Source organism: Diadema setosum, chromosome 9 (assembly GCF_964275005.1).
Source record: "Diadema setosum chromosome 9, eeDiaSeto1, whole genome shotgun sequence".
NCBI classification, from domain to species: Eukaryota; Metazoa; Echinodermata; class Echinoidea; order Diadematoida; family Diadematidae; genus Diadema; species Diadema setosum.
The window spans coordinates 39,525,935-39,544,895 of record NC_092693.1 but is presented as its reverse complement, the minus strand read 5'-3'; the positions used below and the strand labels follow the sequence as shown (position 1 = coordinate 39,544,895).

The 18,961-nt window shown below is 37.9% G+C and overlaps 1 protein-coding gene across 3 annotated transcripts in view; it reads left to right on the top strand.

Moving 5' to 3' along the window:
• The first annotated feature begins 6,159 nt into the window (after nt 1-6,159).
• The window catches only part of LOC140233446 (AP-1 complex subunit gamma-1-like), a 51,320-nt gene continuing 38,518 nt past the window's right edge, over nt 6,160-18,961 (top strand). For 2 of the 3 annotated variants that reach the window (XM_072313561.1, XM_072313559.1), the window contains exons 1-2: nt 6,160-6,240; nt 18,758-18,860. In XM_072313561.1, the coding sequence (XP_072169662.1) occupies nt 18,831-18,860 (30 nt within the window). In that variant the 5' untranslated portion in view covers nt 6,160-6,240; nt 18,758-18,830. The remainder of the gene's footprint in view (nt 6,241-18,757; nt 18,861-18,961) is intronic. The other variant, XM_072313560.1, reaches the window with a different exon arrangement.

Sequence of the window (18,961 nt, the reverse complement as noted above, 5' to 3'; positions counted from 1 at the left end):
GGCAATTTGTCAATCACTTGCGAGTAAATAGTTCCCCTCTTTTTATATTTGATTTGTATTGTATATGTGTGCTGCTTTATCCAGGGTAGTAACAGTATACATAATTAAACTGTAATGATTTCAAATTCTTTCATTCTTTCAACCAAGGAGGTACTCACATGTCAAGTCCACAAGATTGTGTGGTCAAAGAAAGACCCTCTATCTACCTGACAGGAATGGAGATAAGAGGATTAGACTGTTCTGTTTGTGTTGTGAATTAATCGTTGGTCAAATCTTGTCTAGAACAAGGGCAAGGCTATCAACCTTCAAAGGGATTATCACTTTGTGTTACTGTCAGAATTTATGGCATTCCCAAAAAGAGTGTTACACTTGTACAAATGTATTTACATTCTTCAGATATCCTTAAACCATTGAATCAAACTTTTCCTAAAAACAGTCAGAAGAGGAGGGTATAGACAGTCGTGAATACTTGAATTGTATCGGTAAAAGTGTCTTGAGGCACTTTGTGTGAGTAAGGATCTTAACCCTTTCTGTGCCACTCAGTTTGGACATTGTGTACAATTGTATGGGATTTCTCTGTCAATCAGCACATAAAGCAAACTGAGGGTTAAGTGATGTGTCCATCTCATTCACTAGATTTTAGGGCTAATTTAAGCATCTGTAGCAGACTTACAGAAGATAAAGTAATCTACATGTACCTGGATAACTATTTCTCTTTTGAAAGTGATAAGATGCAGTTATAGCAGACTGAGAGATAATCATGTGTTTTGTGTTGTTGCTAGGCAAGCAATCATATACTGTAACACTAGATGCTCAGTCTTGCCCCGATATTCATCAATTGCTGTACGAATGCTAAATACTGTACTCTGAAAATTGCATGGAAATTCAGAGGTTATGCAGGAGAGGCAGCTACCCTCATGCATTTCAATAATTTGAACATGTGTGAGACTGATTTTAACATGTGCGAGACTAACTTTTTGTCACTGAGACGTCATTAAAAGAGATCTCCAACCAAACATACGAAAATGAAGGAGTGAGCAAACAAGCCCTGAAGATATTTTCTTGTTGCCACTTTTCTTTCCTGCCATGCAGTAGTGCCAAATGTATCGGTCCCTGTATTGAGCAAAATAGTTTACCATTTCATTTTTATGGCATTTTTATGGTGAATGGAGTATGTAATCCTTTGCAATGAATATATTGGTTGAGTTTCTGTTTCATTCCATAGTATTATTATACCATGTGTACAGTATACACTATTTTTCCTCAAGAATTACGGCAGTTACATGTATTTTGGTTTACAAATTTTCAATAGTTGAATGCAGTCAGGTGAGAAGTAAAAGGGTGTTAATGTTGTACGTTTAATGCAGTATTAATGTCATTCTGATAGTCAGCTGCTGATTTAATTCATGCTGTGATAAGGAACATATGCATACAAATTAAAATCATGTCTTAATCTTTCAAGGGGCATGACACAATGATGTAATATAGAATAACATTAATGACAAGTCAAACATTGTTTTTTTTTCTGCATCAAACAGTAATGAAAGTGTGCTTTGTAATGTTGCACATTTGCATTATAGAGAAATGGCAACATACCCAAATCAAGCATTTGCATCCCTGGGTGTCCAAACTAGTCTCAATAGTGATGTACATGTATGTATATGTATGTTATTTATCAGAGCACAAACTTGAGGAAATAAATTGGAGAGTTGCTTTGTATAAATGACATGTCCAGAGACAGCCATTCCTATGAATTACCGTGCCAATTGTAGGAATTTATAAATTTTGGTATTTCTTTTGGGCATTGATTATACAACTTGTTCTTGTAATTGTTTGAGTATTTTTTTTTCCATTTTTTTTAATTTAGAAATGTATAGTCTCAATTGATTAGATTCTACATTCAATCGTCTCTGGAAGAGACAAATGATTAGCATTCATGAGAGAAGTTTTGTATATTATATATATTTCTTGTCTCAGAAATATACTTTTTGTGGCACCAAATTGTCTGTCATCTTGTGTGTCATGTTTAGAATGTACCTGAGAGAGTCTAGGACTGAAACAAATATATATATATATATGTATATATATATATATATATATATATATATATATATATATATATATATATATATAGTGGGATGATGCTGATATTTTTACCGAATGCTTCCAATCTGTCATCTTGGGAAGAGTGATATAATTAAGACAAAGAAGACAGTAGATGTCACAAGATGCTGGCTGTTGGTAAAGCTTTCGTCCTCGAGTCAAAACCTCTATTCCATTTTGAATAAGCAGACAATAAAGCTGACGAAGACCTGAGGTCGAAAGCTTCCACCAACAGCCGGCATCGTGCGACATCTACTGTCTTCTTTGCCTCAATTATATATATATATATATATATATATATATATCATATAATACATATATATATTCATATAACGAAGAATCGAGAAATATACTACAGTTAAACTCGCATAGTAATGCATTATTTCGCCAATAAAGAATGAGTTTATTGTACTCAAATTTTCGGTGGCCTCCACCTTCTTCAGGAGTCTCGACGTGGAAGAAGAAGGTGGAGGCCACCGAAAATTTGAGTACAATAAACTCATTCTTTATTGGCGAAATAATGCATTACAAGTTCATTTCTTGATTCTTCATTATATTGGAGCCAATATGTGAATTCGCAATATATACAGTGTATATGTATATATATATATATATATATATATATATATATATATATGTATTGTACCTTTTTTTCCCTCACCCATTGCTTTATGTATATTAGGCAGGAATACTTGAGGGCAATTATAACAAACACGGTTATAACGAATTTCTGGTTACAATGAAGTAAAAATTCAGACCACAACATTATCCACTCTGTTTTTTTTTTTTATTAAATTGTTCGGTTAGAACAAAATTTTGATATATCAAAAGAAAACTGCCGCTCCCGAGGACTTCGTTATCACAGGAGTCCACTGTATCAAAATTATTCTTTAATCATTCAATTTTTGTGAAATGTCAGTTGATCAAAAAATCAATTTTATTTTAATACATGACATGAAGAGATTACTTTTCAAATAAATGTCTGCAATAATCTTTAGAATCAACAATTACAATACAGAGAACAGTGGCGGATCCAGAGGGGGCGCACTTTTTTTTTTTTTGTTAAAACAAAAGAAACAAAAAAAAATGTTAAGGCACCTCCCTTTTATGGAATTCCTGGATCAGCCCCCAAGAGAATACAATGTATTAGATTTATGGGTGAAGCTGTTATGTTTGTTTTATTTTCCCAAATCCATGTTGAAAAGTTGGTTTTAGATTTATATGTACATTACTGTATCCATTTTTTCCTGTCCATAGCAATCGGTTCATAAACCCGTAACAATGATAGTGAGTTAAAAAAAAAAAAAAAATCCATGTAAATGTTTAAGTTGATTGATCGGTGAGAATAAGAGTTAGCCGAAGAGAGAGAAAGAGAGAGAAAGAGGGAAAGACAGATTTTAATAAGCAACGATTAAGTCAGTTTCTAAAGAAGTTTACTAAATAGACGCTCGGTATTCCGTTTACACAAGTCATGTTTTCTCGAGAGAGAATGTCTGCTATGGCATTCAACGGATTCGCATTCCATCACGAGTCTAGCAGCACGTGAGAAATATGCGCGGAGCTCAGAGAGAAGCCTCCGCCAAACGGATTGTCTGACGAAGGAGGAGTATACAGGTAATAACGTCTCACACACACAATCATGTATTATGTCCACTTGCAGCTAAATGTTTATGTGAAGGAAGCTTGATAATATTTATGATACCAGCCTTTATATGGGCCACATGCACTTGATACGTTGATTGAATGTCGTGAACATTTCAGAATGCGCGGGCTTTTCCAAGCCAAAGACGAAGGATACGTTACTAAAAAAAAAAAATAAATTTAAATCTGGAACTGAATTGTGCATTTATAGCATAATAGTTGTGATGGTTAGGCAATAAACATTGTAGCATAAATGCAATGTACCATCATGACTTGGAATTGACGCAACTTTCTACAATGACAATTGTCAAGATGATTATTGTATCATGTATGAATAAAAATTATTTGAATTTTCGAAAGACAATCGAGAAATATCTGCGACCAACAGTGACTAATCTAAACAACGATGCAGCAACCATCTCAGTTCTTGTCAGAACAATTCTCTCAAAACTTATCGCGCTCGCTTGTGACTTGTGACATCGATCTTATTGTGTAGATAACATATCAAGATGCAAGATAACATAAGTATGGCTGAAAAACTGATAATGTATATGTCACACTTCCATGAAAAAGATACGACCCCCGACAAAAAGAAGAAGAAGAAGAAGAAGAAGAGAGAGAGAGCCCTGAGAGAGAGAGAGAGAGAGAGGGGGGGGGGGGGGGGAGAAAGCGAAATTGAAAGGAAGAGAAATCAAAACTGACTAATGTAGGATTTCACGCCAAACGCAAAGGAATTCTAGGAGAATAGTGTACAATGTATTGGAACACATAATCAGGGCTCGATGATTAGCGGTGGCCCGGGACCACTGAGAATGTATGTCGGGCCACCAAATTCATCCAGAAAGGTTGTCTTTTGGTGGCCCAAGTCGGGCAACTAAGATTCAAAATTATGCTTACATTTATTTCTGGCCACTACATTTTTTTTTTTTTCGGGCAACCAAAACTCACCTTTAACGAGCTTATGGCTGAACGGGCCATGCATGCACCAGAGAGAGAAAAAAAAAGTTAGTGTCGGGTCCTGACATAATGATATCTTCATATATATAGCGCGTCATCGTTAAAAAAAGTAAACCAGTGTTCCTTTCTTTATTTCTTCGTAACGAATAGAGTTATTATGTTGTTACTTTCTGTGAATATGGTTGACCAATACTCAATAAGGGACGAAAAGTATGAAGTAAACAGGCTTATATCCCCTTTTTAGGCCCTTCCTAACTTACATAGCCCGATCAGACGCCGTGCGAACTCCCGACACTTGTGTAGGCCTGAATGTGCCACAGCGACAGGGCTGTATAGGCCCTTCCGAAAACCAGCATTTAGCTGTGACGAGGGAGATCTTTCATGAGAGATATAACTTTGATAACTTACACTTATTCAACAATCTCTGTATGAGAAGATACATGAATACACACTTTTATGATCATGCCAAGACAGTACTCAGTATATAAGCTTTATTCCATAAATAATTTATGCTGTATAATTAAGTCGGTAAGTGTTCTTGATACACTGTAGGAAGTAGGTAGCTAGTGTTAACTTGTAGTAACATTTCCTCTTGCGTTTATTGTTCGAACCATATCCATTTCCAGAACTTAACCGGGGAGTTAACTGTGATTATACTGGAAGAAACAAACAAACAAACAAGCAAGCATACAAGCAGGCAAACAACAGCAACAAACAACAGACAAACAAATAAATCGTATTTGGAAATACTTCCGGAACAGTAGCTGTTTAAAGATATTTCCCTTTGAGTAACTATGTGCTGCTAGGTATTCAATTAATTTTGAAGGGATTGAAAAGAACGGTCGCAGTTTTTGCATATTTGGAGCATATAGGGAGCCTATGTTGGGGAATACGAAACGAGGGAAACTCCCCCATCAACCTCCCCGGCTTTTTCCTCCAGCTCCTTAAAATCCTGCAAATGAATGTGTCTTTTCCCGATACATGCCTGTCAAAAGCAATTGCGTCTACCCGAACTTTGAGGTCTGTAGTATCTATCAGCTCGTGTAGGAATTAGCATATCTAGAATAATAAAATGAACTTATTTATAACTGCAATGATGAATACGAAAAACATTACCATCTCGACAAAAATCTTTTCGCGTGTGAAAAGGGGGAGGGTACGAGAGGGCGGACATCTGAAGAAGTGACGTCACTCATGCCACGAATGTATCCACTAGAGGACATTGCGTGTTCATACGCGTAATAGAATAGTTCCACATTATCGATATTTCGGAGTATGCATTCAATTGAAAGGTTTGCATGAGTGAATATATCACCAGATATGTACATAATTCGAAAGATACGAAAAAATGAAAATATCTGTCTTTTAATGAGTGTCAGCGGATGAACACAGGGAGCACTTTTTGCGATGCGGTCGCATGTCCACCATATTGCCAAACTGTATGGGTGAACTGTACACGCGACTATCAAGGGGTTACAATGCTAGGAAATTAACGAAACCCTGGCAGAAATTGACGGCAAAATCATTTTCTAAAGGCAGGTAAGATCTGTTGGGATGATTACAAGTCTAATGTAAAGGTGCGTTGGTAATCCTGCGATTTAGTTCTTTATTTTGCTCTGTATGGATGCTGAAGTAGAATTTTAGGTTCCTTTTTGTATGCGGCCGTGATCAGTAACGCCCGGTAGTGTTGCGCTGGGCCAATGGCAGGTGTGGGAAGGGTGCCTGTGCTGTCTGTGTGTGCCGTGTGTGCATGTGTGGGGGCTGAGGTGGGAAAGGCAGTGTGTTATTCACAATCACTCTGACATCGTGTAACTTCCTTCCTGTTGTCTTTGGCATGATACTTAAATAAAACCGTTAGATACCTGCTTAGCGGAATAGAAACAAGTCCCTCGACCGGGTCAGGACAATTCTTAGCTGTTGTGTTAGTGCTGTGGAAGCCATAGAATCTACCCGTTTTCACTTTGAAGAGCTAACATTAGGCGGAGGGGCGACCGACAACCATTTAGAAATCTGTATGATAAGTGTATTGCATGATTGTATGAGGCTTGTTCGTGTAATTGTAAACCAGTGGCAGTGCCACCCACAGACAAGACAGTAACATACTAGGGCCTAGTAGTCAATACAGTAGCTAGCTGTAGCTAGCTAGGTAGTCCGTAGTAGCAGCAGTATGCAAGAGCCTAGAATCTAACGGTTACCGGTAGCACTTCATGCCTCTTCATATAGGCCTACTCATTTTTATTAAATGATAAATAATCTTAATCTTACTTGCAATGCTGCTTTGTTGCGACAAACTTGCCAAGTCGTGATGAAAAAAAAAAAAGGAAAAGTATGAGATTTGTTTGTGTAGGCCAAGGGCCTACATCACATGTATTAAATTAATTTTCTAATATGACGACAGCATTCAATGGGAGAATGGGTCGATCAGTTTAAAATAGAGTAAGTGTTGCAGTAAGCGGCTGTCCGGCGATTTGCGGCCACTACAGCATATTTGGTTATATTATTATAATGCTGAACACAGCCACACACTTTATACATATATGCACACATTCACTAACACACTATCATTCTACAAAAACCAACCGATAACATGGAAAAAATCTCCAACAAAAGTGAAATTTTCTCACTTAAATGATGACATCTCGCATCAAAAACTTCATTTTCGGTACTTCTTAACATCACAGTTAAGGGTTAAGGGTCTAAGAAACTGGATATTTTGTCGTTTTCCCGATGTTTGCAGATTTTGAATACATGTCCTCACGTAGAAACAGAACTTTCGCGAGCCGATGTGGGCTGCCATTTTTTTCTGGAAGTGGATGTTACTACCGAAAAAATAGGAAAAACATGAGAAAGACAACAATAACACCGCCATGCCTGTTCGCGGTCAGTGCAAGCGCGCGAGCCCTTTTCACGTGCTTTCGCAATGGGACTTGGCGCTTACTGTACGCAACGTTCGCGAGCCAAACTGAGGCGTTCAGCAGAAGATCGCGGAGCACGCGCGCATCGCATAGGAATTGTACATTGGGCCGCAAACCAGACTACCACGGTCGCAAACCAGCGGACGCTCTGCCGGATCGCGGCCATGGTCTTTTTTTACTATCGCGATGGACATTGGTCTTGCAATTTTCACAATATTGTAAACTGGTAAGTGGTCAACCACTATGATATAACCTGGGTTAAAGCAATTAGCAAGTTTGCGTTTCAGAGTGGAAAAACCCTTATGCAGCCGCAAACCGCCACTTTTACTCTAGTCAAAGCCACAAAAAAGGGCATGGGTGTTCATTCAATTTGTACAGACTACAGACAGGGCTGTCTGTGTCCACAAAATTTTTCACAACTGCATGTGTGATAGATGTCTACCCAAACTATTGAATGTGTGAAAATGAAGAGTTTCTGTTTCTGTTTCTGTTCTGGTTCCGTCGGTATACTCTGTCCCCGCGTTCACATTGGTCCCCGCAACGCGGGGACAGCCACAAGAGATCTTATCTTTTTTAGGACTGACCGTTCACATTGGTATCTCATCTGTTCCCGAGCTTTGGGGGCATTTTGGGGCTTGGAGCGAGCTCTGCCACTTGAATCCAGGCATAGCGCATGCGCACATTTGATAACCACAGCTGGACGCTATCAATTGCGCCCCAACGTCACTCTCCCCTCCAAATCTTGTCCCCATACCTGACTTGCTTCGCGGGGACGAGGGGACAAGTCCCAGCGAGCGTTCACATTATGGTTTTTGAGGAGAAAGTCCCACAGCTCGGGACTTTCCCCGCATCGCGGGGACCAATGTGAACGCGGGGAGAGTTAACTGTACTCCACCAACGTTTTTGTAACTAATATGGGCGTATGTGCAGGGCAGGAAGAATGTTTCACATTTGAAGCCTCTGTTTGAAGACTGTACTGGATGTAGACGTGACTGTTTCCTCGTTGAGTAGGTTCCAGTCTACTGCTGTCCTGCTGCTGTCCTGTGTTTTGAGTTATGTAGTGGTTATGTCTACAGTACAGTATTGCTTCTCTCCTCATGCGTGTTAGTGGCTGTATTCCTTTGCCAACAACTACTTGGTAACTCTCCTTTTTGCTGTGGGCTTTTATTTCCTATCTATATACTGTATGCTGTCAAGCTACTTGTGGTACTCCTCAAGCATGGATGGTTATCCATTCTTCTATGTAATGTTTTATCAGAAGATTTTCTGTTAGCCTGCTCTTGGTTTCCAGCATATCATATTGAAAGAATGACAGACATCAATCTAAAAATATGTGTTCTAAATTTTCACAAAGAAAAGTATTTGTGACAAGTTGCAATGAGAAAGAGAAAATGAAAGGAAAAAAATGCAGAAAATTATCACCCATTGCATGATGCAGCACTTACAACATACCTTGTTGTGGGCATTAAAGTTATACAGAACTTATTTGCCCCCTTGCTACTCCATCGTCTGGATGCGGTGACTTACACACTTATGTTTTTTGCGCTGTGCGATTTAGTTAGAACAAGGGCATGAAAATTACTCCTCAGGGTTATATTTGTCCTTTTTTGTCTTCCATACTTTCTCCAAGTTAGATTTCAAAGAGTTGAGTGATGTGCTGTTTACCACATACACTTATAATCCGAAACATAGTTCAATGTGTACACTGTAACTTGTAAGGCCTCAAATCACATCAAAATAATATTGTGTTTGATTTTGATCTAGCTGTACTAAGTGCCTAGTTTCAAATAGATGTTGCTGCCAAAAGAATGAATATAATCAAGTGTAAATCTGATTCAGGAGTTTGCTCAAAAATTACAATGATATATAATTCATATTTAAATTGGGAAAAGAATTTAATTGTAATGTTTGGTATGTGTTGAAATGTGCTAATTCACTTGTCTTTTAGAAATGTTACTGTAGCAAACATGTATCGGGCTTCTAAACAAGTTTCTTGATTTTGTTTGGCATTGTCCTATCGACGTAAACTTAATTCATAATAATCATGTAATCTAAATGGTTTGATGTCAAAATATGTTTGAGGAGGCAGGACTTGGTTCATTTAACCTTCATCGCTTTCACCAACAAGTATGTGTTTACGGTATATACACGTAGACACGTACCTGGTACATATTGTATGTGTATGGTGCATTCATTACTCTTCTGTGCATTCGTGTGCACTGGGAGCTCTGCAGCTGAGTGACAGGCTGTGACTTAATGCCAAAGCTGTCATAAAAATGTGGAATGTTGTACGACGGTGGTGGTTAGTAGGAGGCTGTGTCTGTTTTGTAATTCCAAACATTATTTACAGCGTAAGGCTGCTTTCACATAGAAGTATTCGGTATTCGCTATTCGCTATTCGCTATTCGCTATTCGCTATTCGCTATTCGAGCACCGAATACACCATCACCCGCACCGTCAACTCACCATCCCATGTAGTGAGGATTTCTTCCTCCTACATCGCAGCAAATCTTATTAACAATTTCTAAACTGCATCAGAATGTCGGTCTACATGCTTATATTTGCTAACGGGCAAATCCAGACCAAAAGTGTCATTATTTCATAAACGAGAGATGGTATACGCTGCAAGAAAATCGAACAAGCTCGATTCCCACTTTGCTATACTTTTCGCAGGTATTCGGTACTTTCGAATAGTGCCCTCTTATGTGAACCGGTGTGAGGAAATCCTATCGTTCGATTCAAGCTATTCGCGTGCCCTCGAAAAACGAGCCCGAATACCCGAATAGTATACTTCTATGTGAAAGCAGCCTAAGAGTCATGTTGAACATGATTATAGACAAATGTTTCCAGTCTGAAAGGAGACAGTGTCATGGCAGGCCAATCAGCATATGAGCAGGTGAGGTCTCTCACATCTACGTTTGTAGCAGTGTCATACTTCAAATTAATGTCAATAGCATGTTGACGATACACAGTATACAGGGCTGCACACTAACCCATTTTTTCTGCCGGTCCGACATGTCTCTGTCGGACCGGTAGATGCCCCATTTTACCATTTTTTACCGGTCCGAACAGAAAACTTACCGGTCAACAACGGCAACCTAAAAAAAAAACATTAAATTACTTGCAAACTTATTTTCTTGCTTTTATGGACGTATACCCCCCCCCCCCCATGTACATTTTACTGATTAATATCTTTTTAAACTTGAATTATTTATTGCACAAGAAATAAAAAAAAAATGAGAAAAAAAATAGAATGTTTGTTCGTGAATTACAGTGTAAAATGATAATGAAAAAAAAAATCAGATTGTATCATGCGTTTGTGACTTTTCTAAACATCGGCGCACGAACTTGCTGCATAACCGTGATTTAATGAATTATTTTAGCTGTGATATTTTCTGATGCACGAGCTACAAGGGGTTCTTTATTTTTCTTTCGACACTCTCTTCGCATTTTTGCATGCGTTCTGAAAGGTACACGACATGCAGGGCCGAATTCGCAATCCTCTTTGCGCCCATTTCTACCTCAAATATCAGCGGGATTGTGACGATTTCATGAATTACTTCGGCTGTAACATTTTATGATGCACGCGCCAAAAGGGGTGAAAATGTGTCCTTTATTTTTTGCCGATATAAACTCTTCGAATTTCGTAAGTGCGTTCTTAAAAGATGTACCACACGGCCGAATTCATGATACTTTTTGCGCCTATTTTTACCTCAAATATCAGCGGGATTGTGACGATTTCATGAATTACTTCGGCTGTAATCTTTTATGATTCATGCGCCAAAAGGGGTTGAAAATGTGTCCTTTATTTTTTCCCGATAAACTCTTCGAATTTCGTAAGTGCGTTCTTAAAAGATGTTCCACACCGCCGAATTCATGATACTTTTTGCGCCTATATTTCTACCTCAAATATCAGCGGGATTGTGACGATTTTATGAATTACTTCGGCTGTAATCTTTTATGATTCACGCGCCAAAAGGGGTTGGAAAATGTGTCCTTTTATTTTTTCCCGATAAACTCTTCGAATTTCGTAAGTGCGTTCTTAAAAGATGTTCCACACCGCCGAATTCATGATACTTTTTGCACCTATTTCTACCTCAAACAAATTATCAGCGGGATTGTGGCAATTTCATGAATTACTTCGGGTGTAACTTTTTGTGATCTCATGCACGCACCAGCTAAAATGGTTGAAAATGCGTTCTTTATTTTTCTCCCCACAATCTCTTCGCATTCCGTACATAAAGGTATACGACACGGCCGAATTCACGATCCTTTTTGCGCCTATTTCTACCTTAAATATCAGCGGGATTGCGATGATTTCATGAATAACTTCGGCTGTATTCTTTCATGATGAACGCGCCAAAAGGGGTTGAAAATGTGTCCTTTATTTTTTCCCGATAAACTCTTCGAATTTCGTAAGTGCGTTCTTAAAAGATGTATGTGTACCACACAGCCGAATTCATGATACTTTTTGCGCCTATTTCTACCTCAAATATCAGCGGGATTGTGACGATTTCATGAATTATTTCGGCTGTAATCTTTTATGATTCACGCGCCAAAAGGGGTTGAAAATGTGTCCTTTTATCTTCTCCCGATAAACTCTTCGAATTTCGTAAGTGCGTTCTTAAAAGATGTTCCACACCGCCGAATTCATGATACTTTTTGCGCCTATTTCTACCTCAAATATCAGCGGAATTGTGACGATTTCATGAATTACTTCGGGTGTAATCTTTTGTTATCCACGCACCAGCTAGAATGGTTGAAAATGCGTTCTTTATTTTTCTCCCCATAATCTCTTCGCGTTTCGTACATAAAGGTATACGACACGGCCGAATTCACGATCCTTTTTGCGTCTATTTCTACCTCAGATATCAGCGGGATTGCGATGATTTCATGAATTACTTCGGCTGTAATCTTTTATGATGAACGCGCCAATATGGGTTGAAAATGTGTCCTTTATTTTTTTCTCTTCGCATTTCGTAACTGCGTTCTTAAAAGATATACGCCAAGACCAAAAATCATAATTCTTTTTGCGCCTATTGTCTCCTCAAACTTCAACGGGATTGCGATGATTTTATGAATTATTATTCGGCTATAATCTTTATGATGCACGCGCCAAAACGGGTTGAAAATGTGTCCTGTATTTTTTTCCCAATAATCTCTTCACATATCGTATACATGCGTTCTTAAAAGGTAGGCCTATACGACACGGCCGAATTCACGGTCCTTTTAGCGCCTATTTCTACATCAAATATCAGCGGGATTGCGATATTTCGTTAATTATTTCGGCTGTAATCTTTTGTGATACACGCGACAGAAGGGTTGAAAATAAGTTCTTTATTTTTCTCCCGATAATCTCTTCACATTTGTGAATGCGTTTTCAAAATTATACACTGCACGCAGGGCCGAATTCGAAATTCTTTTGCGCCTATTATTGTTTACTCAAATTTCAACGGGATTGCGATAATTTCATGAATTACTCTTTGGCTGTAATCTATATGATGCAAGCGCCAAAAGGGGTTGAAAATGTGTACATTATTTTTATCCCGCTAATCTACTACCATTTAGTACATGCGTTGTTAAAAGGTATACGACATGGCCGAATTCACGATCCTTTTTGCGTCTATTTCTACCTCAAATATCAGCGGGATTGTGGCGAATTCATGAATTACTTCGGATGTAATCTTTTGTAATGCACGCACCAGAAGGGTAAAAATGTGTCCTTTATTTTTCTCCCGATAATCTCGTTGCATTTGTGCATGCGTTTTTGATAACCGACACGGCATGCAGGACTGGATTCAAGATCTTTTTTGCGCCTATTTATTTCCTCAAATTTCAACGGGTTTGCGTTGATTTCATGAATTGTTATTCGGCTGTAATCTTTTATGATGCACGCACCAAATTAATATGTCCTTATTTTGTTTTCTCCTCTATAATCTCTTCGCATTTCGTACTTGTATGAGCTTTTGAAAGGTGTACGACGCGGCCGAATTCATGATCCTTTTTGGGACGATTTCTACCTGAAATATGTAAGCGGGACTGCGATGATTAATTCATGATTTTTTTTTCTCCCTTGTATTATCTCTTTACATTTTTTAAGGGCCGATTTCGTGATCCTTTTCGCGCCTATCTTCATTATGAGACCATTCTGAACGAATAAAAATATTCATTTACTGTATCGCTGAATATAGAATATGTTTTTACTTTTTCTAGAAATCGGCACAAGTAAAAAAGTTCTAACATGTCAACTGCCACGCAGCTGCGAAGCCGGGATCGGATCGATCTTGCGTTAAAAAAAAAAAAAAAAAATCATGAGTAAAATGACCCAGAAATGCGTGCGCTTCTATCAATGCTTCTTGTCTGGCATGACCGCCGATCGCAAGCAAACGATTAAACAAAACGGGATCGGCGAAACAATCCATGCATTTCAACAGTTACATTGTACCGTACATCCTTTGCATGTATTGCATAGCATGGCAGTGCGTGAGCAGCGCCAATGCGCAAGCGAGCGCGAATAACTGGTCGACTGCTAGTAAGTGCTCAAAACTAATATACAATTGTATGTTTACTTTACAAATTGCACCGGTAGACATATTCGAAAACTTGCGTAAAACGTGTTGAACAATGCGATATCTTGCATTCTGTTTCTCCCTGATCGGGGCTGATCTTTTTCTTTCTACTGACCCCGCCAATGCTTTTTTTTTTTACTGGTCATGTCGGACCGGTAACTTGTGGATTTCCTGAAAAGTTACCGGTCCGACAGTGACTTTTGCCGGTCTTGACCGTCGGACCGGCGCCAGTGTGCAGCCCTGCAGTATACCTGTAACACATCATGTCTGTATCTTGTCTCTGGATGTAATTCCCATCATGCGACTGAAAGATGATGAATGTTGATTGTTATAATCAGGGTCAGAGCCCCGACCCCTCGACTGAATAAGCATACCTCCAAGGCAGTTCCGTGAATTGCCTGGTGTGCAAGTTCTCATCTTTAACTGTATGCAATGTGCTGTATAAGCTGTTATTTTTGTGAGAGTTTGATTTTCGTGAATTTCGTGGATTACTGTTGAACTGCGAATTTAACAACGCGTGAAAATGTTGCCATGTGCCAGGGTAATAGTGCACTTACAATTGCCTCGATGTCAATTCACAAAAAAACATCTTGTGAAAATGTCTGTGACCTCATTTGTGAAAATATCTGTATGTGAAAATAACATTTTATACAGTAACGCTTGTTGGTGTTTATTCTTTATGGTATTAAAGCAATAAACACCGTAAAATGCTCCACTATGATGTATTGGCTAACCATAACTTCACAGAATAAATACAGCCCATACATATGGACAATGTATTGCTCTCTTTCACTTCTCTGTGTGTGATGAAGTAGCCAATTATGAAGACTTTGACCCGATTATCCAGTACTTCATGACCCATCATAGCTCTTCTACAAGAGTAGCTTGCATTTTCCAGGCATATTAAGAATGTATGTTGAACAGAAATGGCTGAAAGAGCTTTTGGCAGCAACAATATGAAAAGGGTCATGTATCATAAAACTGTATCACTATCAGTGTGACTAAAAAGTTATGGAAAGTGTGATAAGATTAGTGTGATTTGGTGTAGTATACACTGTACCACATGGTTCATTTGTATTTATCTCAAAATGCACAGAAATTTAGTTGACATCTTTATAGACACTCATTTTGATTTATGATCCTGCCAAAGATGATATTCTAGAAAGTTGTTTACTTTTTACTTGTCTCCTGAAGACAAAAACTGAGCTTACTTTAAGTTGAATCAGTACACATTTACATTCACATGCTTTCTTAATTTCCTTTTTCATTACCAGTGAATAGAACTCAAGTTCAGGAAAATGTATGATCAAATTCAAGCCAGCATGTTCTCACTCATACACTTAATGTGCTTTTCAGGTACTATTTCCAAGTTTTAACCAAAATTTTGCAACTTACAGTCTGTAAGCTATTTCCTTATCATTTGTTCCTAGCGTTTGACGATGGCATTAGTCTTATGTGTACATTTCCATTGTGCCTTTCTTGAATTATCCTTTGTGCCACAGACTGCTTGGTTGATCAGAATGTATTCCTACTAACTAGAGATCTAGAGGGATGTTTTGTCTCTCTTGCTGAGATATCTTATATCAGACTTGGATTAGCATAACACTGACTGCTATAGTTGTATTTCACACAGATGATTTATGCATGATACTGTATCTCATGATACTTTAAATGTGTGTGCTAGTGAAAAACAGTGCTGCATTGTTAATGTTGGAATCCCTCCCAAGCTTTAAAAAAAAATGATTATATATGATGTTAATAAAAAAAAAACATTTTATTTACAGAAAAGTAGTGGAGGGTGGATAATATTGCAGAGGGGTGCTTTCCATGTCAGTTGCTACACACCAATGTCCTTCTAAAAAGCATAAAAAGGATGTTTCTAGACATGCAGCATCATTGATGTTTTACCTCATAAAGGGTTTCTTTTTGTTGTTGCCATTTAGAGGGGTCATATTTCACAAAATCAGTTTGTTTAGTCATTCAGTATTTGGATTATATATTCTAATCAAATCTGACATGTATTTCAGTTAAAGTGTTATTTTATTGTTATTTCCCATTACCAATTTTAGAAATGCTGTCTAGGTTATTGTACTTGGTACAAAAGCAAAATGTGCCATTTAAGATATTTTAATTTCAATACCATAACAAAATACACCAAAAGAGTTAGTGAAGTCTCTCTGGTAAACACAAGGTCGATGATAAGTGCAATGAAACACTGAAGGGTCTCAGATTTACTGAAGAACTGATTTGTACACGTAATCATGTTCCTGAAAAGTGGTTAATAAATTGTTCAGGCACAGCAGTAAGTCTGACCGCTAACTGCAAACAACATTCCATATAGACAGCTTTGTCACAAACTCCATTGCCTTTCAGAAAATATTGAACTCTCTTATACACTTAACTTGCAAGAGTGTGTAAATGTACATGTATGCACACACAATGGTAGAAGTAAAGACAAGGTCAAGTAAAGATCTACTGTCTCAATCATGTTTTTGAGGTCTAACTCGGATGGCAAACAGACATGCAGAATAAAGTGAAACTCGGACAAATTATACCTCTGAACAATTATTGCCCAGACATGATTAGAAAATGTCTTTACGAAAAATGATTCAAGCTTGATTTCATAAGAAAAGGTTACCCCACGTAAGTTGATTAACCTGAAATGTGTTTAAGCATTAACAAAAACAGACAAACAAACTAGTTCTTTCATCAAGTGTGGAACATCTCACTGGCACTTTCTACCTTCTCGAATGCAGGCAAGCAAATGTGTGTGCCTTGTTCCCAATTTAAGAAGCGTAAGGACGCACGCGTCTTTGCAAAGCCCATGTGTCTGGAAAGCTGTTTTCACAAGTGAGATCTTGGTTCATAGCAGAGTTGTTGCCCCTGGCATCTCTGCTTGTGTTCAGTTGATTAGATAATTTGTGGCATAGTACACTCTTTTGGGCTATGCTGGGACAGCATTAAGACTTTCTGTGGTGAAGACTTGTGGCCCTGTCTGGTGGAACATTTACTTAAGGAAAGCGGAACGAGGACATTTAGTATTTTTGGCACATGCAGTGGTAGTTTCAATGAAAGTTAAACACACCTATTTTCTGAAATCAAGTATCAGTACTAACATTCATGATGATTGAAGATTTTTCAGAATGCTTGCAAAAGAGGGGTATAATGACGTTTGTGTTTTCCCATATCAATTTAAAGGGATTGTATAGTTTTGGTTGAGACCTAATTTCAGGTTTCGAACATTTTTTGTTAAGATAATGAGAAACCTGTTATGAAATATGAAAGAGCATGTAATTCCATGAGGAATTCAACGTTTATTTGATGAAAATTGGTTTTGATATGGCTGATATATCCAAAACAGAGTGATTCTAATGAAGTGTGGGACCCACCTTTTATTACAATCGCTTTGTTTTACGTTGTTTTTGGATGCTTCAGTCATTCCAAACCTGGTTTTCTTCAAATAAACTTGGAATTCCTCTTAAAATGGTATGCTCTGTATTATTTCATTAGTGTTTTCTTGGTATCTTGCAAAAAGTAAAAGCCCAGTTCTCATCTCCACCAATGTTGTACCATCCCTTTAATACTAGATTGAAGTGTATTCAAAAGATAATGAATTGATGCTTGCATTTCATACAGTTTGTGGCAGATTTTTTTTTTTTTGGTTAGTAAATTCTACTGAATTTGAAATAGGTTGTGTCATGCAATAGATTTTATTATATTCAACAGATATTTGCTGCAGGGCACTAAATTACCATAAACCGTCTAGGGAGGGAAGAGGTGTTCATGTATTTCAGTTTACATGTGGATACGAGAGCTTTTTGCAGAGCATTGCGTTTTAGGAAGATTATACATGGGAGAGAGTTTTCTGATAGTAGCAAGGATGCCAAACTCAAAGAGATTTCCTTGGGTTATCTCTGATAAGACATGTGTGCTGATTGTGAAGTCATTTTTCCTAGATGGTTGGGCATTCATAAAATCAAGAATGTGTAGTGAAGTTACCATTGTAAAACAGAGTTTGAAAGACTTCCTTTCCTCTGAGAAAATTAAGATTAAAAATAAAAATAGATTCAGATTTATACAGGCATTGTGTGCAGTCAAGCTGCTGACAACCACTTTTACTCACTTTGTATTTTGAGAAGATATACATATCATTTTTGTGTGCCTTTGATTTTCATATGAGATACAATAATTGTAAGTACATTGAAACAAGACTGCCTCCAAGAACTTTGTAAGTGACCAGTCAGAACAAGATGGTAGACTGACTCAAATCTGTGGTAGATGAACTCAAGTAAATGTTTCTGTTATAGCAGGAACTCTTAACATTATGCAATATGTCAAATTTGAGAAGACTAGTAATTGTGTGAAAATCATGGTTAACGTTCACAAGAATAATTACCATGATGGAATAATATCACAGGTAATACATTTGGAGGTTGATGCCCCCCCCCCAAAAAAAAAGGAAGCTACAAGGTACAAACTGATTTGACTTTACATTACCTTCGTTCTTTGATTTTTGTTTTCAGTTCCATATAAATGATACATCTTGTTTTCTGTTTGTTTTCTTTGCTACAGGTCTGTATACAGTAGCAGCCTGAAGACTGAAGAATATTGAACCAAGCAAGTTGTGCAAGGGAATTAAACCACCATGTCAGTTCTTCAAGCAATTGAAGAGAAGGTAAGTGATAGCTTTAATTGGTGTAGCAGTAGAAGGAGTCAACCTTGTGTGACCTGTTAATGAGATGTGCAATGCAGAATGCAGAGATGATAAATATTGCC